Below are 25,682 nucleotides of genomic sequence, written 5' to 3'. Positions count from 1 at the left end.
ATTTTCATGCATTGGTTCCAAAACAAATTCCTTCCTAGAAAGACACCTGGTCGTGTTCTGCTTCTGCTAGATGGTCATGCCTCTCATATGAATTCTGTCACCCTTTTCCCTCTAGCCACTGAAACCGAGGTGTCGATAGTTTGCCTGGTCACTTTTCACAGCCTCTAGCACAATCATTTTTCAAGCCGCTAAAATCTTACGTTAAAGAGGCTTGTCATCCACGGATTGTAGCTAATGCAAGCAAAGACAGAAGAATTACAAGGTAGCAATTTGGAGTGTGGCACTTCAGAGCATGGACGTGTGCTGCGACTGTTCAGATTGGTCTATTTGGATTTAGAGCTACTGGAACTATCCCGCTTCAGAGAGCATTAATTCCTTACCATGCCTTTGTTTCAGACATTAACATTACTGTGACTAAACACCCAACTACTGAATATGTCTCTAATGATCTGACTCCAGATCAGTAATCAACATCAACGTCTGAAACAGACACTTCCACTTGCAAACAATGAACAAATTAGGCTACTGTTCGACCAACTGCACATCGCAATTCAAGTGCAAATAACAACTCAACGACTCGTCATGGAGAAACACCTCAAAATTGTCATAGGAGCTGTCACCTGTTCCTACACTACTTCAGAGAAGTAAATCCAACATAAAACAGTCAGCTTTGAATCTCGAGTCTACAGCAACGGAAAGAAAGAAGATCATTGAAAGAAAGAGAAACGAAAAACATTAAAACAGGCATAGAAGATCTTCTTCACGACAAAGAGAGTTGTAGTCTCTGTTACGGTAGCGCACCATCGATGGTACCTGACCTTTATCAACGAATGTCATCAACATCTGATTAAATGAAAGACGTAGGATGTTCTAAATAGCTTGAGGAATCAGGCACTCTCTATGGGAACGCTTGTTGTTTGTGTGGACGATTTAAAAATAACTACGAAAAATAAAAATCAAAATGAATGTCATTTTCAGTGTTTTTTGCAATTAGCCATCCGGCCCTCCCTTCTGCGACATCTTCTCCACCATTAAATATTTTCTTGAAATTTGCCGGTCATTGTATATCATAAGAATGTTCATTTATTATAAAGTTTATTTTGTAATACGATAATGTCTGTAACGATATATTGCTTCAGACCACCTATCTTTCCTAAGTTTACTGCGATTTTAGTTTTCATATAGGGATAAGAATGAATTTCGGAAAACGTGCAGCGTCTGTCCCGGCTTTACCTATGCTTAACGGGAGTAAAAACTAAAGACAGCGAAAGCATTGCTTATAGTAAAGTCTTGAAGAGACTCTTGGTTAGAGACAATTTGATATTAAAATACATAATCGCTGATAAATATTGAGAGCGCATCCATGACCAGCAATGGATTACATTTCTGACTGTTTATAGCGACAAGCTGTAGAACGAATTTTCGTGTTTATATTTCTTGTTGACCTCGGAAGTATGGTGAGGAGACATAATTCTGTTACTGAAAATGTAAGATTAGCAATTTCTTAGACAGGTACTGCTAATGCAGTCCTTTTCTCCAAGGGTAAAGTTATTTAAATTGAGTAATTTTAAGTGAGTCAGTTGTAGGAGCACTTAAAGGGAACAGGTAAATTTTCGATATCTGAATCGCTACACATCTTATCAGATGTTAATACAGGCATTAGATCGATCGTAGTTATATTATAGTTACAAGCCTTACACCCGACACGGTCCCATTGCGCTAGTAACATAACTGATACCCGGTGATTTTGTGCTTGAGGTGGATAGGCTGCTTACTTGCTAGAACAGAGCAGTGATATACAGTGATATAATACTTTTATGAAGATCTTAGATGGAGGATGGTGGTATTTGACCAGGGAGATAGATGGCCTGTACCTGGTGTGCAAGTATGTAGGTCAGTGGAGGCAACCTTATGACGGTTCCGTTCAGTTTACTGTGTTAGCTGATTACCGGACCTCGTCGTAGGTCTGGTTCTCCCTCTTAAACAGAGCTACTTGTTCGTCTACTGGCATATGTTGCACCTCAAGTGCGGAGAGGACATAGGCACGTAAACTGTTTAAGTGTCTGGACGATCCTAAAACCCGCGTTGTGACGTAAGCTGCTACAGTGGCATCGTTATTTGCTGTCGCTTCCTTCGTATGAGAACAGGTCACTGACCGACGTCAGTGGTTATTGACTTTTTTCTGCTTGAATGTGATTTTCTGTAACAGTACAATAAAGCTAGCTTACTGCAAGTTTTTTCACAATATGGTTTCGTCTTCTTCCCTCTCATCACAGTACAATTGCCTGTTTAATTGTTTTGGTTACGTTAGTGCATGTTTAGTTAAAAGTATTAAGTTCCCGCACTAAATTGGAAACTCAGTTGAAGGTAGTGTCGATGACGTCAATCATTTTACGTTTTGATTGACGTTAAGTACAGTAATGTTAGTAAGTGAATGGTCTAACTTACGTAGTTGTGGGTGTATTTTTAGGGAGCGCCAGCTACTTTGTTTACCAACATCTAGTAACTTATATTACTAAGTGCGCTTTTCAGAACCACTGGGAACTTAAACGATTACTTAAGCAAAAAGTTTTATTTAATGTGATCGTGGTTACGTTCTTTGACAATGCTCAACCGAATATTTTGGTGTGATTTTACGCTTTGTCAGTCATAGCTGTTTTTTGTTTCAAGTGAGATCAATTTCCTTGCTCAGATCTCTGTTTCAGAGTGGGAGTGTTTCCGTTTTCCGTTCATCCTGTACGGGAGACCGGGGCGCATTGGACACAGGTGCACGATGGCCAATTGGTATTGTTTTGTTGCTGTCAGATACACCACGACCAAGAAGGTTGGTAGCAACAATCCATCGTCTTTCCACAAACATGTCAGTGCAGTTACATTGTCGAGAGAGCGTGAGCACGCGTCTTATGTTTTATGGTTAGTGAAAGTAAATTTGGCTTACTCAAAATATTTTGTTCTGCACTCGAAGACAACGGTCTTACTGAACAAATAAGTACGACGATGAAAGTGCATAGTTTAAGGAGTATTCTGACATTGTTTACTGTGAAAAAATTTTAAAACATATTCGTAAACATTTTAAAATAATTCCAATGTGGTGACGGGACACAATGGCCCACTCAAAGAGGGTCACGTAGGTGCACATGGCCAGCATGCCCGCTCTCTTTATGTAGATAAGTACTCTTATTATTTTAACAGGTACATTCGTAATCAAAGTCTGAATTATATCGAGAGGAATTTTTACGTAAGGAAATTATATCTTGCACTGATTTTAAAACGGTAACGAGTATAAGATTTTGATTTCTATTTACTTTTTTGATTTCCACCGATAACTTCATAATAACAGGCATACCTCATGCTAATGCCATTGGTTCTAGTTTCATTGCTGAACAACACAGTCAAACTAACGCCTATTATATTGACTGTCACTTCAGCTGACGAACAGTGCCACCCAACGTCTGAATTGTCCGCCCATTTGAGAATAATGGTTCAAATGGCTCTGAGCACTATGGGACTTAACTTCTGAGGTCATCAGTCCCCTAGAACTTAGAACTACTTAAACCTAACTAACCTAAGGACATCTCACACATCCATGCCCGAGGCAGGATTCGAACCTGCGACCGTAGCGGTAGAGTGGTTCCAGACTGGAGCGCCTAGAACCGCTCCGCCACCCCGGCCGGCGCCCATTTGAGAAATGTCAACGAACAAAACAGGAAAGTAGAATAAAGACAATAAACTTTAATACTGACGGATACCGGGCCCTGTGACCTAGCGGTTCTAGGCGCGTAAATCCGGAGCCGCGCTGCTGCTACGGTCGCAGGTTCGAAGCCTGCCTCGGGAAAGATGTGTGTGATGTGCTTCCCATACTGCTTAGAGCCATTTGAACGAATCCTGACGGACACTCCTACGAACGCCGCCTGTTATCCTTCATAGACACCAAAAGCAAATTACGGTAAAGGAAAATATTAATGTCGAAAGTCCCTACAATATTCGAACTGACTGTTGTACGGTATATAAAATGTGCTTATCTTACGTGAAAGTTTAAATAACTAGAGAAACCATCGCCATACTAACGCACGGAACGGTTAACTAATGTCATTGTAATGTGCCAGCTGCGAGAACCATCGATTGTGCGCTGCCGTAACAGAGACGACAAGGCTCTTTGCTGTGACGAAGATCATCTATGCCTTTTTTTAATGTTTTAGAGAAGGAATGACTATTGGACATTGGTTTCTTGGCGATGAGACACGTAGTATGCATATAGACGTAATGTGAAACACAGAGGAGATACAACTTGTTTTCGCAATTATCAAGAATAAAAGCCTGTCTTGTGAAAAAGAAGATAAATATGGTTATGAACTTTTATCCGCGGACCTTCATAAAATGATTATTATTGTGTTTAGCAATCCAGTGCATAATGATTTCTTCGGAAATTAACAATTCTGGACGAATCTGCACCGAAAGGTGCGCAATATTTCACCGTCAGCTTGTGTGTTAATGACGTTCCCTAAGCGACCAGTTTGTTAGTCAGAAGATACCACACTGCTACTATTGTTCAGCCTTCTCATTCTAAAAGTGTTTTTGTTTCCAGTAAATCTTGCGGCGACTGTGAGTAGTTAAGCTGCTACGAGAGACGGAGTTCTCATCGCGAGTTGTAGCTGTTTTCTCCGGCGTTGCCTGGCGTTCTCTGAGAACCGGGAAACGGAAACCACCGACCGCCAACTCATCCTGTACCTTACCCGTTCTCTCCTTACAGCAGCCTCGAAGAAAACATATTCATCTTCAGGCAAATTTTTTCAGAGATACATCAAAAATTTTAAAATGTATGCATCTAGGCAAATAATCAAGAGAGTTTTAACGCTGTACGTGTCTTATCTGTGTCAAACTCAAATGTCAAGTTAAGTAATTTTCTTTACGACGTAGCAATTCATTAAAATGTACTGCGTAAAAACCAATTTTCTAAGAGAATGCCGCTGGTCAAGCTATGTTACATGATATAAATTCTCAAAGAAAACGCAGTAAGATTGTAGGCGTTCCAAAGAAAGTATTCAAGATGAAGAAGATGAGGATGAGGATGCCCTATGTCTTAGGTGCTTTAAACCATTTTCTCACATCAATCCAGGAGATGGAGTTCAATGGACAAGCTGTAAGCAGTGGGCACATCTGTCGTGTGTTGAAAATGAAACGAACATACGTTTTTTAAAGAATGTTTGAACTGTGAAGATCCTGTGAGGTAATCAGGCAAAGACTGAAAAAATTTGTGGACATAATTTTCTGTCAAGATGTTAGTATAACAATGATAACACAATTTATGATCATAATTTTTGTCATAAAGCTGTAGGAATTCATATTAAAATAAACTGTGAGTGTTAAAGTCGATATATATTCAATTAAATAACCAATATCGTACTTAGTTAAATGATAAAATCATATGAGGTGACTTGCCCCACTGCTGGGCTAACTTACTATTTGGGTGGGATGAGTTGGCCTGGTGGCATTAACGTACTAAATAATTTATTATGAATAGGCATTTAGAGAGACAGCATAATTACTTAATTGTAAACTTGCTAGAACAATGTACCATTGTTTTCATACAAAAGATAAGTGGGATAATTTAAAATACAAGATGTAAAATGTCAAGAAAGAAAACAGTGTGCCAGCCAGCCTTTGTTCCCCTACGCTCACTAGCAGAGAGGAGTGCGCCGTCGTAGCTACTGCTGGGCAGGTTCTCGTATTAGTCGCCCACCCCTTTCCAAGGGTGTTCTATGTTCCAACTTGATGCACCTCGAATGGAGAGTTCTTAGCTACATATACTCTTTCAGTTGGTTGCCAGGATTATCTGAAAACCCAAGAGGAGGCGTAAGCTACTGCAATGACATTGTTTTTTGTTGTTATTTCCTTTGTACACTGAAGAGCCAAAGAAACTGCTACACCTAGCCTAATACCGTGTAGAGCCTCCGCGATCACGCAGAAGCACCGCAACACGACCTGGCAAGGACGTGACTAACGTTTGAAGCAGTGCAGGGCTGCCCAAAAATTCCTAAGAGTACGAGAGGTGGAGATCTCTTCAGAACGGCACGTTGCAAGGCATAGCAGATATGCTCAATAATGTTTATGTGTGGGGACTCTGGCGGTCAGTCGAAGTGTTCAAACTCAGACGAGTGTTCCTGAAGCCACTCTGTAGTAATTATGGACGTCTGGGATGTGGCATTGTCCTGCTGGAATTGCTCAAGTCCGTCGGAATGAATAACGGACATGAATCGCTGCAGGTGATGAAACAGCATGCTTACGTACGTGTCAGCTGTTAGAGTCGTATCTAGACGTATCAAGGGTCCCACAACACTCCACCTGCACACGCCTCACAGCATTACAGAGCCTCCACCAGTTTGAACAGTTTCCTAGTAACATGCAGGGTCCATTAATTCATGAGGTTGGCTCCATACCCGTAAATGTCCATCCCCTCGATACAATTTCGAACGAGACTCGTAAAACCAGGCAACATGTTTCGAGTCATCAACAGTCCAATGTCTGTGTTGACGGGCCCAGACGAGGCGTAAAGCTTTGTGTGCTGCAGTCATCAAGGGTACACGAGTGGACCTTCAACTCCGGAAGGCCATATCGATGATATTTCGTTGAATGGTTCACACGCTGACACCGGTTGATGGCCCAGCATTTAAATTTTCAGCAGTTTGCGAAAGGCTTGCTCTTCTGTTATGTTGAATATTATTCTCAGTCCTCGTTTATCAAGAATGGCAGAATCTTTTACCGGCAGCATCGGTGTCAGAGATTTGACGTTTTTCCGTTTCCCCGATATTCAAGGTACACTCGTGAAATGGTCCTATACATAAATCTCCACTTCATCGGGCTACCTCGGAGATGCTGTGTCCCAGCACTCGTGAGCTGATTATAGCACCACATTCAAAGTCACTTAAATCTTGATAAGCTGCCATTGCAGCAGCAGTAACCGATTTAACATCTGCGCCAGACACTTCTTGTCTTATGCAGGCGTTGCCGACCGCAGCATCGTATTCTTCCTCTTTACATATCTCTGTATTTGAATACGCTTGCCTATACTCGTGTCTTTGGCGCTTCAGTGTATTAGAATAGGTCACTGAGCGACGTCACTTATTAAGAAGTTCTTTTTGCTGAATACAAAGTTATCGTAAGATGCCCGATCTCAAGATTTTGTGTTAATGAAATTTGAGTTTGGAAAATTAAAGAAAGAATGATAAATTAAAAGTGTATCAGCCCAACAACTTTCAGTCGCAAACGCGCAATGCTGCACACCACAACTACGATCCTGGTCGTTACATTATCGCAATCCAATCCACTGTAATATGCACAGCTAGTTGAGCTGTTGACTGCACTCAAAACTATGCTCAAGTTTTTTAAGATAAACCAAAGGTAACAGCACCATGAGAAGTAGCAGAAATGAGAACAGCGAGAAACTTGACATCAGGAATGACGCCATGAAGTTAAGCAATTCTGATACTTAGGCAGTGACGGACGGAGGAAGGAGGACATAAAAAGCTAAATAGCACTGGAAAAAAAATCATTCCTGGCGAAGAGATTCCTATTACTTTTTAAACATAGGCCTTAATTTGAGGAAGACATTTCTGAGACCGTACATCTGGAGCACAGCACTGTATGGTAGTGAAACATGGACTGTAAGAAAACAGAAACCGAATAGAACCAAAGCACTTGAGATGTGGCGCTACATAAGAATGTTGAGAAGTGGTGAATTTACACGGTAAGAAATGAGGAGGATTTCTGCGGAATAGGGGAGGAGAGGAATATGTGAAATACACTGACCAGGAGAAAGGCGGGGGGTGGGGGGGGTGGGGGTGATGGGACATCTCTTAAGATATTAGGGAGTAACTGCTATGGTACTGTAGTGAGCTGTAGAGGCTAAAACCATACAGGAAGACAGATATCGAAATACATCCAGCAAACAATTGAGGACGTAGGTTTCAAGCGCTACTCTGAGATGAAGAGGTTGCCACAGGAGAGGAATACGGCAGGCTGCACCAAACAAATCAGAAGACTGATGACTCAAAAGAAAATAAATTAATAAAAAGTGTCATAGTCTTCGCTCTGTTCCGTGGTCGAAATGATCTGCTGCCGACCATGAAAGTAGACGAATGCTTAACGGGAAATGTACAATAACTCTTCCTGTAATGGAACACCTACTACGTTGATGTTGAAGGAAACAGAATGAAAACTTGTGGATGGATAAACTGGCGAGAACCTAGAATCCGAGAAGTGATGATCACTTGATAGCGAAGGTGAGCTAGAGGACGAAACATTAGGACCATAACATTAAGAAGACACAAAAGTTTCATGTTAGGATGAAGGTGTTACTAAAATCCTACTCTCTAACGTCCTTACTGCACAAAAAGAACAAGATGTTCCTAATCCTGACGCTTATTTGCTGGCTTATACGGACAGCTACTGAATCACGAACTGCATTTCCACAGAGACTTAAGAGACGTAAGCAGACTGAACGATAGCAAAGATGACCACTATGGAATGATTCATATAGCTATAAAAAGAAATTTAGATAAGTAGATACGTGTCAGTGATCTCGAATATATGTATGTATTAATGAAATTCCTTTCAGATTTTTTTTTACTTACTTCTATGTGCTATCTGGAGCGGATCTAAAAACAGATGAGCAGTGGGTAACAGACTTTACTCTGAGGATTATAAATTAACTGATTTCAGTTTTCATAATTGTTTGCCCGTGAACAATCAATCCTTGTTAGGAGGGTCAAAGTTATATTATTACAGACTTAAATATATATAAGCTAGATACTAGTTAAAATAAGATCTATCAACAGTAATTGTATTCAACATGTAAATCTACACACTGATCCGGTTAACAAAAAATAACGCTTTGCCTTTTGTATGGTTACTAACGTGATCTCCATTGAGGGCCCATACTTTTTTATGTTCATTTTAGATTTTGGAGGAGGAACTGGTTCTTGGCATGTACTTTTTTTTAACGCTCATGACTTTGATACTAGTTGGGCGAGTCTTGGGGATGCGTACAGAGTAATACTGCATTATACCCTAAGTAAGTCCCTGAAAGTATTCTGCTTGTGACCCTCGAGCAAGGTGCATGTAGAATTTAAAATTAATAAGCCATTTTCGATTTTCGATTTGGCATTAGAAACTGTATTGTGTTGGCTTACTGCACTTTGTCAAATTCTGGAGCAGTCAAACAGTGAGACACTGAAATCAGAAAATGCCTGACGTGGTGGAAAAGCATTTCAGTGCACTTGCAGTCATGCGACTGATAAACTGTTATTCTTAAACAGTGATCTAGTGGAAGTGGGTGATCCATTTACTCAAGATAACTTTTAAATAAAAGTAATTGATATTCTCAAACTGGGTGACAATATGCTATGCCAGAAATCTGTATACTTGTGTAATGTGAACACACAACTTACCCGCACACTATTTGCATTTAAGTTGTCATTACGTGTGGTTACATTTCCCGGCGTAAATCGAATAATGTGATTTAGAATTGTTGCAACCGCTGCTTCTTGCAGGCGTTCTCAATCATAAAATTAAACTAAAAATGCAGAACATGGTGTTGTGCTATAATTAATCGGACGCCCTGGGAGAGAGCCATAGAGGCAGCACAAATCCGTGTCTTCAGTGATAGTATCCATGCGGTGTAAGCTGAAAATAATCTGATTGCAAGTATTCAAATGTAGACGAACTGCTACTCCGAAAATCAATTGACTGGAAAATCCAGTCAAGTGGGCATACAACTGTCTTAGTATGTTTCTTACAGGGTTTCACCCACTGGTCACTGTCTTCTTGTTCTAATTTATAAGTGTTCAGCGTACTCCGCCAATGGCGCTGTAGAGCGACCTACGGAGTCAACTTCCTACCCGAGGGTGTTGCTGACGTCACATCTCACTCCAAGGCTGACCGCTGTCGGCTCACTGCTGTGTTCTGCACTCCCTTGCCTGAATCACCACGATGACAACTTAGCAGCTGACACCACGCTAACCTCGCGAGTCGTCTACAGTGATCGTCGAGTAAGAAAATCCCCAATTATTGATATACTGGACTTAATGTGCTTCCAGACCACTCATAACAATTACTTAGTATCGTATTCTAGTATGTTGCATAAATTCAACATCAAACTATTTAACATGCAATGATAAACTGTTCTGGGCTTTAGCAATTAAATTACGAGCAAGGCACGGTAGGTGAAACATTTTTCTAGTCCTCTCGAGGTCGTACAGTCCAGAATCGATATGCCAAATAGGTAAAATACCTGTGAGCATAGAGGCAATCATTCAAACGAAGCGCCAGATTGAAGACACCTGTTTGGTAAAACTCCGTGTTCTGCTGCGAGAAGTAGTTCGTAACTACCTAGTACACATCCTTGTCCGACATGAGTCGTCGATTCCATAAGGCCTTTTTAAGGGAAGGCGTCATAATAACATGGGGAGATATTAGCAGAGTGTGGCGGGTGCTTGAGTGCCTCCCACTTCATTTGGCGAAACTTCTGCGTTACGACATTTGCGATATGGGGACGTGCGGTGTCATGAACCAGCAGCAGCAGCTGTCACAGTTTCCCAGGACGTTTCACCTTAATAGTGCACCGTAATTTCTCTAGTGTTGCACAGTGGTGGAGCCACTAGGTTCCTTGAAATCAATAAGCAATTGGCCCTGGTAATCCAAGGTCAGGATGAGCATAACCTGTCCAGCAGATGACTGGCTCTTGAACGCCTTGGGAGAGGGTCATAAAACAGATAGTGGGAAAAGCAGATACCAGACAGATCCATTGGAAGAATCTTAAGGAAATGTATCTCATTCACGAAAGAAGGAGCTTGTTCGCCAGATCCTTGAGTATTGTTCATCTATCTGGGACCCCATCAGGTAGGACTGATAGAGAAGATCCTACGAAGAGCGGCGCGTTTCGTCAGAGGGTCGTTTAGCTGGCGAGAGAGAGAGTTACGGAGATGCTAAACAAACTCCTCTGGCAGACGTTACAAGAGGGGTGTTGTGTATCACGGAGGGATTTACTATCGTAATTTTTGGACAGCACTTTTCAGGAATCGGGCGACATTTTATTTGCCCCCCCCCCCCTTACGTCTCGATTATTGACCACGAGGAGAAAACTCGAGAAAGTAGAGCCAATACCGAGGCTTACCGACAGCCCATACTTCCCAAACACTATTCGCGAGTGGATCAGGGATGGAGGGATCAGATAGTGGTACCGAAAATACTCCATTACTCGGCTTGCGGAGTATAATGTAGATGTAGACGGCCCCACTGCATCGTAGACGCTTTCGGCTCCGATTACCAGTGGGCACACCAGCAATAATGGCCTACAGAAATGCGCTCAAAGAACATGTAGCCTTTAACATTGATACACATCATATTTTTCAGGAAGTTAGTCATCTAGTTTGTTTTTTCTTCGGCTGTCTACGCCGATAGTATCCACAGGGTGCAGACCTCACACCAGCTTAACTCCTGCCAGGAAATGTGTTGCATGCTACCGAACTTGATGCCGAGATCCATTGCTAGCCGACGAATGGTAATGTGCCGGTCCACCCTAATCCCTTCATCTACCGTCCGCTTGTTGTTGTCAGTATTGGTTCAGGGTGACCTCCGAGATCGGCCGTCATAGTTTGTAGAAATGCGACAAGCACAGAACTTGGCACACCGTACCACAATGGTGCTTTCGACAGACATGCTGCACCATCCACGTTCTCGTTTCCGACGGTTATCGGCAGCCAAGAAAATGATAACATCACAATAGTCTTAAATGCACTCATTCGGTCATAACACCACGTTTCCTCATTTATCGCACCCATGTGGGAAAGACACGAATGGCACTCTAATCCCTTATCTACATGATGGTACTTATAAACCCGCATCGCACTGCCCTCAAACGGAAACTTCTCGATCATTCTTTATAGTACACTACCGGCCATTAAAATTGCTACACCATGAAGATGACATGCTACAGTCCCGAAATTTAGCCGACAGGAAGAAGATGCTGTTATATGCAAATGATTAGCTTTTAAGAGCATTCACACAGGGTTGGTGCCGGTGGCGACACCTACAACGTGCTGACATACACAAACACAGTTGACCGGCGTTGCCTGGTGAAACAATGTTGTGATGCCTCGTGTAAGGTGGAGAAATGGGTACGATCACGTTTCAGACTTTTATAAAAGTCGGATTGTTGCCTATCGCGAATGCTGCTCGCGTTGGTCGAGATCAAATAACTGTTAGCAGAATATGGAATCGGTGGGTTCAGGAGGGTAATACGTAACGCCGTGCTGGATCTCAATGGCCTCGTATCACTAGCAGTCGTGATGATAGGCATCTTATCCGCATGGCTGTAACGGATAGTGCAGCCACCTCTCGATCCCTGAGTCAACGGATGGGGACGTTTGCAAGACAACAACCATCTGCATGAACAGTTCGACGACGTTTGCAGCAGCATCGACTATCAGCTCGGAGACCATGGCTGCGGTTACCCTCGACGCTGCATTACAGACAGGAGCGCCTGCGATGGTGTACTCAACGACAAACCTGGGTGCACGAATGGCAAAACGTCATCTCTTTCGGGTGCATCCAGGTTGTGTTACAGCATCATGATGGTAGCATCTGTGTTTTGCGATATCGTGGTGAACGCACATTGGATGCGTGTATTCATCATCGCCATACTGGCGTATCACCATTGGTTACACATCTCCGTCACCTCTTGTTCGCATTGACGGCACTTTAAACAATGGATTTTACATTTCGCATGTGTTACGACCCGTGCCTCTACCCTTCATTTGATCCCTGAGAAACCCTACATTTCAGCAGGATAATGCACGACCGCATGTTGCAGGTCCTGTACGGTCCTTTCTGGATACAGAAAATGTTCGACTGCTGCCCTGGCCAGCACATTCTCCAGATCTCTCACAAATCGAAAACGTGTGGTCAATGGTGGCCGAGCAACTGACTCGTCACGGTACGCCAGTCACTACTCTTGATGAACTGTGGCATGGTGTTGAAGCTGCATGGGCAGCTGTACCTGTACACGCCATCCCAGCTTCCTTTGGCTCAACGCCCAGGCGTATCAAGACGTTATTACGGCTAGAGGTGGTTGTTCTGGGTACTGATTTCTCAGGATCTATACACCCAACAGCGTGAAAATTATTCAGTGTCAATTCTAGTATAATACATTGGTCCAATGAATGCCCGTTTGTCATCTGCATTTCTTCTTAGTGTAGCAATTTTAATGGCCAGTAGCGCATGTCATTTTTCAGTTCGGTAAGTTTCCGTCAACCAGAGTTGTTCGTGATGGCACGGTAGCGATCTTATCCGGTCCATGGAATATTTCATGTGGCTGTCATCATTAGTCGATATTGATTATCGTGGTTAAATAGATGGTCTGCTTGTGAGTTCGTAAAAATGGATATAGCGTTGAGATGCAAAAAAATTATTCTGGCTTGGGAATGCCATCTTGTCAGTTTACAGATGCTTCAGAGAAGAGACATAAATGTCTCACTTGACATACACGGGGAGGCTTCAAATATAATTAACTTGATACTTCCAATCTGTAATTGGGAATAACTTGTACTCTTGCTGTCGAATCTTCGGATGGTATATTAGCACTTTCTGAAAGGGTACGTAACCAGCATTCGGTGACGGATCTTTCTTACAACCTTCGGAAAGTTGTGCAGATAATGAATTACAAATTGGCACGGCATGTACACAGCGCACCAGTTTACCAGCTATCGGCTTCGACGGTAAGTAATTATTATAACATCATTACTTGCTGTGGGACTGTAACAATGAAGACAAAAGAACAAAATTATTATGGACAGTAACCGAAATGACTTGATGTGAACTCTAACAATGACGACAATTATAAAAATATTATTAAACTGTAAAATTAGACCGTCTTGTCGCCCAGTGGGTTAACTGCTTTCAAAGTTTTGGCAATAGCTTTTGTAATAATAAATTGTTTCCTTCCTTTTTCCCGTCTGGATCGTTTAAATTTGACTTCCCTTTTCATCACTTCCTTATATGACGACCACAAATTAAGACTAAACCCTCAGCAGTAATGCGAAAATTCAGTTAAACAAATACAACAATAACTTACGGAGACGCATACAGGAATCCTCCAGACACTGGCTAATTTTGAAAAATTTGGCACCAGTATTCTGTCAACCGCTGATTACGACTATGGTATCATTACTGTTATATTACGGTTGAATTCTTTATGTCGCATCTTACAACACTTTGCGTTCTTTCAGAAGGTCGAATGAGGACACCATTTTATGAGAAGCGGCACCACGTACTCTTGTAAATTGTTGATTTGACTTTTTCATAACTCCAACATCATAAAAAAATTTAATTAGAAAACTCGAAGAATATAATATTAAAAAATATAATAATAACGTCTGCAACTTATCGTAAATCAATTATAATATGCACATAAACACTGTAATTTCGGAATGCTGCATCCAGAAGGTTTAATTATACTTCATGTACTTTGTTTAATATTAAAATATATAATAATAACAGCTGCAACTTATCGTAAATCAATTATAATATGCACATAAACACTATAATTTCGGAATGCTGCATCCACAAGGTTTAATTATACTTCATGTACTTTGTTTCCTCATCCATGTCCTGAACATGCCAAGTACAGTTATGCAGTGTGTCACATATCGTGTGTAGTATCACAGAGATTTACGTGATGTATAAACGAGTAATAGATATCATATCTCGTGTATTACAGCCAAGACTGTCCTTCAAAGAATGAAATATACGTCGAACTACATTAATTATTTGCGTGATACGTAGAGATGCTTCTGCTAATGAGCGACATTTCGTGATGTAATGCTATCCTCATTACATCTGTACAAAGTCTGACGTCTCTGTATAATACGGATATAATAACTTCATTCACAGAAAAGCTATTTCTCCTCATCCATTATCAGCACTTGATGGCCCACACTATCGCATTGCTAATTAATTTAATTGATGTGGACTCTGACCACAATCTATTGGTTATGACCTGTAGATTAAAACTGAAGAAACACCAAAAAGGTGGGAATTTAAGGAGATGGGACCTGGATAAACTGAAAGAACCAGGGGTTGTACAGAGTTTCAGGGAGAGCATAAGGCAACATTTGAAAGGAATGGGGGAAAGAAATACAGTAGAAGAAGAATGGGTAGCTCTGAGGGATAAAGTAGTGAAGGCAGCAGACGATCAAGTAGGTAAAAAGAAGAGGGTTAGTAGAAATCCTTGGGTAACAGAAGAAATATTGAATTTAATTGATGAAAGGAGAAAATATAAAAATGCAGTAAATGAAGCAGGCAAAAAGAAATACAAACATCTCAAAAATGAGATCGACAGGAAGTGCAAAATGGCTAAGCAGGGATGGCTAGAGGACAAATGTAAGGATGTAGAGGCTTATCTCACTAGGGGTAAGATAGATACTGCCTACAGGAAAATTAAAGAGACCTTTGGAGATAAGAGAACCACATTTATGAACATCAAGAGCTCAGATGGAAACCCAGTTCTAAGCAAAGAAGGGAAAGCAGAAACGTGGAAGGAGTATATAGAGGGTCTATACAAGGGCGATGCACTTAAGGACAATATTACGGAAATGGAAGAGGATGTAGATGAAGATGAAATGGGAGATACGATACGGCGTGAAGAATTTGACAGAGCACTGAAGGACCTCAGTCGAAACAAGGCCCCCGGAGTAGACAACATTCCATTGGAACTACTGACGGCCTTGGGAGAGCCAGTCCTGACAAAACTCTACCATCTGGTGAGCAAGATGTATGAAACAGGCGAAATACCCTCAGACTTCAAGAAGAATATAATAATTCCAATCCCAAAGAAAGCAGGTGTTGACAGATGTGAAAATTACCGAACAATCAGTTTAATAAGCCACAGCTGCAAAGTACTAACACGAATTCTTTACAGACGAATGGAAAAACTAGTAGAAGCCGACCTCGGGGAAGATCAGTTTCGATTCCGTAGAAATACTGGAACACGTGAGGCAATACTGACCTTACGACTTATCTTAGAAGAAAGATTAAGGAAAGGCAAACCTACGTTTCTAGCATTTGTAGACTTAGAGAAAGCTTTTGACAATGTTGACTGGAATACTCTCTTTCAAATTCTAAAGGTGGCAGGGGTAAAATACAGGGAGCGAAAGGCTATTTACAACTTGTACAGAAACCAGATGGCAGTTATAAGAGTTGAGGGACATGAAAGGGAAGCAGTGGTTGGGAAGGGAGTAAGACAGGGTTGTAGCCTCTCACCGATGTTATTCAATCTGTATATTGAGCAAGCAGTAAAGGAAACAAAAGAAAAATTTGGAGTAGGTATTAAAATCCATGGAGAAGAAATAAAAACTTTGAGGTTCGCCGATGACATTGTAATTCTGTCAGAGACAGCAAAGGACTTGGAAGAGCAGTTGAACGGAATGGATGGTGTCTTGAAGGGAGGATATAAGATGAACATCAACAAAAGCAAAACGAGGATAATGGAATGTAGTCGAGTTAAGTCGGGTGATGCTGAGGGTATTAGATTAGGAAATGAGACACTTAAAGTAGTAAAGGAGTTTTGCTATTTGGGGAGCAAAATAACTGATGATGGACGAAGTAGAGAGGATATAAAATGTAGACTGGCAATGGCAAGGAAAGCGTTTCTGAAGAAGAGAAATTTGTTAACATCGAGTATAGATTTAAGTGTCAGGAAGTTATTTCTGAAAGTATTCGTATGGAGTGTAGCCATGTATGGAAGTGAAACATGGACGGTAAATAGTTTGGACAAGAAGAGAAAAGAAGCTCTTGAAATGTGGTGCTACAGAAGAATGCTGAAGATTAGATGGGTAGATCACATAACTAATGAGGAAGTATTGAACAGGATTGGGGAGAAGAGAAGTTTGTGGCACAACTTGACCAGAAGAAGGGATCGGTTGGTAGGACATGTTCTGAGGCATCAAGGGATCACCAATTTAGTATTTGAGGGCAGCGTGGAGGGTAAAAATCATAGGGGGAGACCAAGAGATGAATACACTAAGCAGATTCAGAAGGATGTAGGTTGCAGTAGGTACTGGGAGATGAAGAAGCTTGCACAGGATAGAGTAGCATGGAGAGCTGCATCAAACCAGTCTCAGGACTGAGGACCACAACAACAACAACAACAACAACAACATCTGGACAACTAACTCAGACGTATATACACGATCTTTTCGTTCTTAATTCATAAAATTCGATCTCTATTTGTCAAAATGCGAATATGAGTCAGTGATATATAGCAATTGTTTTTAGTTCAGACAATTTTATAGCAATAAATTCGTACTGTCATTTAGTTATGTTGCAGTAAGAATGGCATTTGTGTGTAATACATCAAGTTGGCAACATCTTTCGTAAAATTGTCCACTGATTCGGTCGTCCTTCCTTGTTGGAACAGTTTCATAGTTATAAAATAAATTCACTAAATTGTGAATGTTCTGCAGTGTCAGTTTACTTAATTCGCCAGTTATTCATTTACAAGACTACAATCAAATTTTAATTGACTATCCTCCATGACGATAACAGTTAATATCTGATGACGTTTTATTAAGCTAAATTAATACTATGGGACTCCCACAATTTAGTATTTTTATTTAAAACATGTTTTAATCTTTCAAAAGACTGAATGAAGTTTTTTTAACAACATATCAGGAGCTATGAGGAATTGAGAAGCAATGTCTGTGTGGTTTCCAGTCAATTACCTACAGAGATTAGTGTTGTTGTGAAAATATGAGGAACAGAGCGAACTGTCAAGTAACTGTTTGCATTGAAATTGCCATTGTGTTTTCAATTAGGCTCAATTTGTACCTGTAAGCGATGAAAATAGAGAACCGACGTTCTAACTCCTTTTCAGGAAATGTTATGAATAATAAATAAAACATATGCTGTAAGAGCTACAATTCTGTCATTAATGCAGGTGCGAGTTAGCTTCATTTGCGTATTTTGGACATCTTCCGCGAATTTACTTTTTGTGGCTTTTATTTAACAACTGGTCATGACTACATGACATACACCAGCATGCAAAGTGGTGTACCATTAGATATTCGAAGAATGTTCAGCATATTCATACTGAAATTTGTGCGTTTTTCTGCTACCACTAGTTTCTTCAGGTTGTCTCATATGTGTTCTTTTTAGTATGAGGCTCCAAGGAACACACGTCTTATGTTTTCAGTGTCGCTGAAATTGTCCTTCGAATAACCCGTTGTCCAGACTCTTCAGTTCTATGCCGTATTCAAGTGTTGGATCGGAACACTGAGCTACTCTTACCTTAGCGATACAACTACAGCTTTGATATCATCAGAGCTTCAGTCACTTAAATACTGAAAGGAGATAATTAATTTCAAATAATCTAAAAAGTGAAGTTATCAGTGTGATCAAGACTTAATTGATAGTAAAAATAAATCAGTTTGTAGAAAGCATGAATCGAAACGTTTTCCTTAATGTAGAGATTAATTACATTATTATTACCTTTATATAAATGAAATAAATTCATAGTTTTCCATAACAAGTTTTTTATTTATTAGAAACAAAAACAGAATACAGTCAACTCCAAGTATTACAATTTTTCATAAATAAAAATGTAAAGATGTCTTTTTCCTTTTAACAAAATAACCTTCCGGCTTTAGCGATCGCTATATATTATTTGTTCCCGACTCTGTTTTATGTAGTTGGATGCTCTCTGTATATCGAAAATTTTTATTTATATTTGTCAGAAATAAGTGTAATTTCTCCACATATAGATTATTTTTAGTATCCAGAACGATGATAAACTCAGTATTACTCAACTAATGTTGTAACAAAGCTTGATGGCTAACTGGACAAGAAATATATACTTGGACGTATGTACCACCCTCACTCAGAGAAGTGAAAATGGGAAGTTAACGGAGCAAGATGCCTTGGTGAAGCCTTGTACCACTTTCTCGTTGGCAAATACTTCTGCTCCATTTACGCTGCGCAGTTTACACAGACAGATATACTTCTCATCTATTATGGTCAAGGTTTCTGAGTTGGTAAGAAAGGTCAGTATCGTGAAGGAAGTGGGGTGTGTAGATAATACAGACTGTTCACTACATAGGGTTGATGAAGAAGAGTATCACAGTAATTCAGCGTGTCCTTTATCAATATTGGCACTTTATAGTTTCTATCAAAGACACCAATTTAAGAAATTGGAGCCCTGAAGAACTTTTTTAAGAAAGTAATTCATACAGTAAAGATCTGAAGAATAACAAATTAGGTTTTGCACCTGAATTTTACACCTATGAAAGAGTCTCTTGGTACACACAGAAACAGTAAGCTTCAGCCTTAAAGCAGTGGAAGCAGCGTTTGATGTAAAGGGCAAATGAGAAATCTCTGCTACAAGAGTAACAAAACTTCAGACATTGCTTTCTGTGGGTTACCTACGAAAGTATCTATAAAGAACGGTAGAGAAGAGTTCAAAAGCTAAATATTTAAGATAAAAATAAATGTAGTAGTTTTTCACACAGTATTGCTATGAAATACTGCGCAACTCTGTTGAGCTTCGAAATTCATCCTTGAAATTCGACAACGGGGTACATATGTGCTTGGATACTGCCACTTGTGCATTAACAGCAGTATCATTCATACAGAGAAATTGCACTCAGTGAACTGAATATGTTGAAATAAATTTACAGCTACCAGACAGCTACAGAGGCTTTCATGAAATTTAGCTTATTGATGCATTTCATATCGGATGAAAGCTGGATTTTTGTAATGGATAACATCATTTACATAATACATCACACTGCATGGCAATGGAATTAGCTTCAATTGTCCATTTTCTGAACATTCTTAGAGCTAAAGACTAGTCAGAGTTACTCGGTCGAGGTGGAAGGCTTTATTACGTAATCGCATAGTTTCGGAAAAAGTTAAATAATTTACAACAGTTAAGCGATTTTCTGATAAGACGTTCTGTGTATTATCCTGAAATGTCCCAGCATGGTTCTTCAAATATGGCCACCGTGCAAAGGTTTTTACTCTTGAAAACTTGGGAAATGAAAATGTCACACGTACAGTTTAGAAGTATTCAGAATAATGTTTTCATCAGTAATATTCAGTCGTCTATGGAGCTCTATCTAGTGGAGAAGGACTCTTCAGGCAGAAACAGGATGAAAGGAGAAGTGAATGTTTCCAGTACTAAACTCAAGCTGTCTGGTAGTGATTGTTTCGCCTGGAAAACCATGTAGAGCTTCAGAGTTTCCTCCCTACAACAACTAAATTTAAAAATATGCCTCTGAGATTTTTATCTTCTGTTAAAATACATGGCTACCTCTGAGCCAATTTTCTATTTTCGAAAGTGATCAATCAGATTCACAAAATAGACTTACTGGACTCATTATGTTCGACGTAAAGTGTTATTTGCACACTGGAACATAGTAAAGACTGAATTCTAAAGCACCATTAAACTAATGTCAGAATTATGGTGCAAAGAAGAAGGCGAGTAAAAGTAAGAAAATATGGACAAAAACTGTATGACGGATAGGATATTGTCGTTAAAGATGTAGAGCGCGTTTGGCACCATGAAACACTAATGAAAACAGCATATCCTTGTGTAGTTCTCGTGTTATTAAGCCATTAGTGGTCAACGGTATATTAATGCTACACTGTTGCAAGTGGCAGGACAGCAGTTTTAATCATTTTTAGACAACATTCGACTTTGATAATGTTGTTGTGCTTCTTTAAGGATTATTCAATGGCTGTTGATTCACCCCTGTGTTACTAGTTGTGAGAAGCAGTCCACTGCGGGAAAGGATTGGCAACTGAATTTCAACATTTTTTGTACACTCATAATCACATGACACCATGGATTTAGAGGAAGTACAACCATTAAATTAGTTTATCATTCGGGTTCAAAAACTGTAAATAGTTCCTCAATAAATCAATAGTGGCAAGTGATTTATTTAATTTTATGCAACGTAATTTGTATCAAGGGTGTACATACTACAATTTAAGTGCTACATAAAATTAGCGCTAAGAGCTAATGAGAGAGCAGTAATAAATTTTACTTCAATTATCATAATTAGTTTAATAGTTTTCATTTGTTAACTTTTCTTAGAGAACAAGTTTATAAGGGCTTTGTGACTGTGAGAGGAACTTTATCCCCCATAAGTGCCCTCTTCCAGAAAAGGAGGACACTGAGACAGACGGAAGGCGTACTGTTCATTCTGCGCCACAAAAACAAAATGGTCTGCTGCTGTTCAAATGACATGACAGCTTCACTGTTGTGGCAGCGCCAGACACATCTGGTGTGAGCCCAGTGTAATAACGTTAAAATATGTTCTTAGCGGTCAAGGAAACACACTGAAGTACCTCAATCCTCCATGCTGACAGAACGGATCGGAGGGAAGAGAAAAGTGAATTATTACAGGATAAATATCCGTAGCATGAAATGGTACTGCTCTCTTTTCAGTCACTGTAAACAGAAATATGGGGAAACGGCCTTTCATATAAATTTTCGTTAAGGAAGTTTGTAGGTGTACTTGAGGAGATAGGCAACGTCACCGAAAGAACTTGACAAATTCCACGCTCTAATACTGCGGCGGATGAACTCGTGCTTCATGGAATTAATTTGATTCAGTAAATACAAGAACACGAAAGAAGGTGGTGTGTAGGAATGGACTATAAGACATCAGTACGTATCCAGTCACGAAATTTAATGTGTAACTGTGTTTCAAAAGTTTTGATTTCTAGTTTGTACTCATGTTTACTTATTCGGTACATGAATATGTAAGAATTTCATGTAAATGTATGTTTTCTCTCAATAATGCTTAGGACGCTGTTTTTCACTAAAACTTGAAAATTAAAATTGTTTCTCACTTGAAATGATCCTTTTCAATGTAACAAACAAGGTGAAAGTAATACATATAAAAAAAGTAACAAAAAATTATACATGAACTAATGGGTTAAGTACTGCATATTTACGATACTGGAGATGAGTGACGAATGTTTTTAACATAAAATATGAAGGACACTACGGTAGTAGAAGAGATGTATTCTTCTTATTTACAAAATGTCTTCAGATAGATACGGCATATGGAAAAATCGTTGGGGAGATTCAAGCTGCTAGTTGCTTGTGTCAACATATTCAACCTGTATGAAGATGCACCTTCACTGTTGGGCCGGATCTTATACAGTCATCGCATAAACCACAAAGAATTGACACGTGTTTCCAATTGTCCTTTCCCTGATGAAGTGGCGATGTGCATATATTGGTTTCCTTACGTAGGGACTACGTTCTCCTCTGTATATGAGGTAGGTGACGCTATTTAGTACAGCGGCACTCTGTTCGAGCAAGCCAGTTCCAATCATGGTGGAGAAGGAAAGATTCACCGCCTATATTCAGCTCGAAGTGGAGATGTGGTGTCGTCAATATCCTGAAGTCAGTGTGTAGTGCAAGTGTAGTATGTTTAATACTAAAGCTTTCCATAGTGATTCATTGCGTGAGACTATGTCACACTGTTGAAGGATGCAATATGTACGTTGTCTTATGAAATAGTTCTTTTATACGTGACTTGCGGACCTACTATTGTTCTCATGTTCATGAAATATCGTTTTATAATTTGATACCATATAAGATGCATTTGGTCAAGATTCAGTGAAATGTACAGCAGAAGAGCTGATGATGGCAACGTAGTTTTTTCTGAAACCAGTGATCACAATACTGTATAGTGGTGATATTGCCTGTTTGGAGTTGTACTTCTGATTCTGTACTCTTAAAGGCATCTGTCCACGTAATGGGGACGGTAAACGTGGCCGCCATACTGCTGATCCTCGACCAGAATGGGCTGTGTGTCAGAACTGTGATTTCCCTTCTGCATTCCCTTCATTTGTAGAGCGCTACACAACAGTATACTGAACAAGCACTTATGCCTGCGAATCACTCGTCTCAAGAGTACCACCTCTACTTGAATGACAATACAGAATGCTCTTATCTGCCCCCTAACATTCATTTATGAGTACTTGACTGTCTTTAACTTTGCGCAAAGACTATATTGCATGGACACATTATGTAGGAATGCCTCCAACATTAGAGTAGCACCAAAATTACCTCTAGGACATTCAAAGTTCATGTTTTACAAAGTTCATCTGGGTAAGTCATCCATTTTATGAGTCAGTTCTGGAGATTCGGCATAGTACATAACAACCAAGGAAACAGACACGGCGAGGCAGCGCAGTTCTCATCGGAGCGACGTGGAGATGAAAGCCACTTCGGCCTTGTAGTGACCACCTGTGGAAGTCGACGGCGACGGCGACACGCGACGCCCTCAGATGCAGGTCTCGGCATCGGTGACCAGGGCGCGCCTGTCGACTGAGCAGTCGGGCCCATTAGCGGTGACCCCAGCGTCGCGACGCCAGCTGAGATGGCGTCCCGCACCGGCGCCGTTGCCATTGGCCGCCGCCGGCAGCAGGGAGCCACCGCCCCCGCTGCCCCCGCCGCCCACGCCTCTCCCGCCGCCTGTACCGCCACCTGCCAGCGCCTTCAAGCTGCCCCTGTCGCCGGCGGCTGCCGTCCCGCGACACACCGAGTAGCGCGTGGTGCTCGCGCGGCTCACTGAACCGTCGTACCTGTCGGGAACAGGACCGACCAGACTGTTGTCACCGGAGACCGCTGTCTGCTCTCACACTGGACTATCGCTAATGAGCAGAGATCAAGGAATTAGTACAAGTTCTTGGCTGGGGCCCACAGCCATGTGAAATATTTAGAAGGGTCGCCTGTGATCCTAAAACTATTTATTCATAAAACCAATTTACGCAGTTTTGACCGTGTGGCCATTATTATGTGGAGTACTGCTTGGCCATAAACACAAAACGCCAATACAGAAGAGCACTTTCCATCCAGTGGCAGTATAACAATAAAATACATATTATTAGCTACTTAATGTGTGCATTATTATCTACATCTCTACATCTACATCCATAATCCGCAAGCCACCTGACGGTGTGCGGCGGAGGGTACCTTGAGTACCTCTATCGGTTCTCCCTTCTATTCCAGTCTCGTATTGTTCGTGGAAAGAAGGATTGTCGGTATGCCTCTGTGTAGGCTCTAGTCTCTCTGATTTTATCCTCATGGTCTCTTAGCGAGATACACGTAGGAGGGAGCAATATACTGGTTGACTCTCCGGTGAAGGTATGTTCTCGAAACTTCAACAAATGCCCATACCGAGCTACTGAGCGTCTCCCCTGCAGAGTCTTCCACTGGAGTTTATCTATCATTTCCGTAACGCTTTCGCGATTACTAAATGATCCTGTAACGAAGCGCGCTGTGCTCCGTTGGATCTTCTCTATCTCTTCTATCAACCCTATCTGGTACGGATCCGACACTGGTGAGCAGTATTCAAGCAGTGGGCCAACAAACGTACTGTAACCTACTTCCTTTGTTCTCGGATTGCATTTCCTTAGGATTCTTCCAACGAATCTCAGTCTGGCATCTGCTTTACCAACGATCAACTCTATATGATCATTCCATTTTAAATCACTCCTAATGCGTACTCCCAGATAATTTATCGAATTAACTGCTTCCAATTGCTGACCTGCTATTTTGTAGCTAAACGATAAGGGATCTGTCACCAGATTAGCCCTGTCTTGGATCTAATCAGCAATTCTTTGTGACTATTCGTACATGAACAATGTACAGCGAAGAAAATAATTATGAACGTTACCCACCACGACACTGGATGACTGGCGTTTGCCTTGCAAGCGAGTGACGCGGTGGGAGAGATTATAGGCGGAGCAGAGACGAACAGGAAATCATTCTAGAGACGATGCAGGCACCATTCGGGGTGACCTAAGGTTTGTGCGATCGTACCTACATGTTCCCTTGTAGACCCAACGATATCGTGAGGTACGAATGGCACGGAAAGAACGACATAGAGATTTGTCTGTGGATGAGTACAAACGTGTCGCCTGGTCAGGTGAATCACGTTTCTTGTACCACTTGGTTGATGGTTTCGGCCAGATATGCTGTCATCCAGGTGATCAGTTCTTTGAATCATGCATTGCGCCACAGATGCAGGATGTTGCGGTCGGTATTATACTATTGGATCATTCACCTGGGCTTCCATGGAATCTATGTTAGTAATCGAAGACACCATGATAGATGTGAAGTATGTGAACATTATTGCGAGCCATCTTGGATCAGTTAATGATTGGTGTCTTTCGCAATCAGGATCAGCATGATTACCGTCCGTGTCGCAAGTCTAGAATCGTGCTACAGGTCAGCCCGGTTAGCCGAGCGGTTTAACGCACGGCTTTTCGGAGTGGGAAGGAGCGCTTGGTCCACGGCACGAATCTCCCGGCGGACTTGTGTTGGGGTCCGGTGAGCCGGCCGGTCTTCGGATGGTTTTTAGGCGGTATTCCATTTGCCTCGGCGAATGTGGGCTGGCTCCCCTTACTCCGCCTCAGCTACAATATGTCGGCGATTGCTGCGCAAACAAGTTCTCCACGTACGCGTACACCACCATTACTCTGCTACGCAAACATAGGGGTCTGGTGTGAGACGTACCCTGGGGGGGTCCACAGGGGGCCGAACCGCACAATAACCCTGGGTTCGGTGTGGGGCGGCTGAGGAATGAAGAGGACTGCGGTAGTCGTCG

General features: G+C 41.2%; 1 protein-coding gene across 1 annotated transcript in view; it reads right to left on the bottom strand.

Moving 5' to 3' along the window:
* Positions 1–22,912: 22,912 nt before the first annotated feature.
* Positions 22,913–25,682, bottom strand: part of LOC126413002 (neuropeptides capa receptor-like) — a 1,154,641-nt gene continuing 1,151,871 nt past the window's right edge. The window contains exons 7-8 of the mRNA XM_050082895.1: positions 23,558–23,655; positions 22,913–22,926 (exon numbers count right to left, since the gene is read on the bottom strand). Coding sequence (XP_049938852.1) covers positions 22,913–22,926; positions 23,558–23,655 — 112 coding nt within the window. The remainder of the gene's footprint in view (positions 22,927–23,557; positions 23,656–25,682) is intronic.

The sequence above is a fragment of the Schistocerca serialis genome, chromosome 7, assembly GCF_023864345.2.
Source record: "Schistocerca serialis cubense isolate TAMUIC-IGC-003099 chromosome 7, iqSchSeri2.2, whole genome shotgun sequence".
In the NCBI taxonomy this organism is placed as follows: domain Eukaryota; kingdom Metazoa; phylum Arthropoda; class Insecta; order Orthoptera; family Acrididae; genus Schistocerca; species Schistocerca serialis.
Note: the sequence above shows the minus strand (reverse complement) of the source record. Positions and strands in the feature narration are given on the sequence as shown.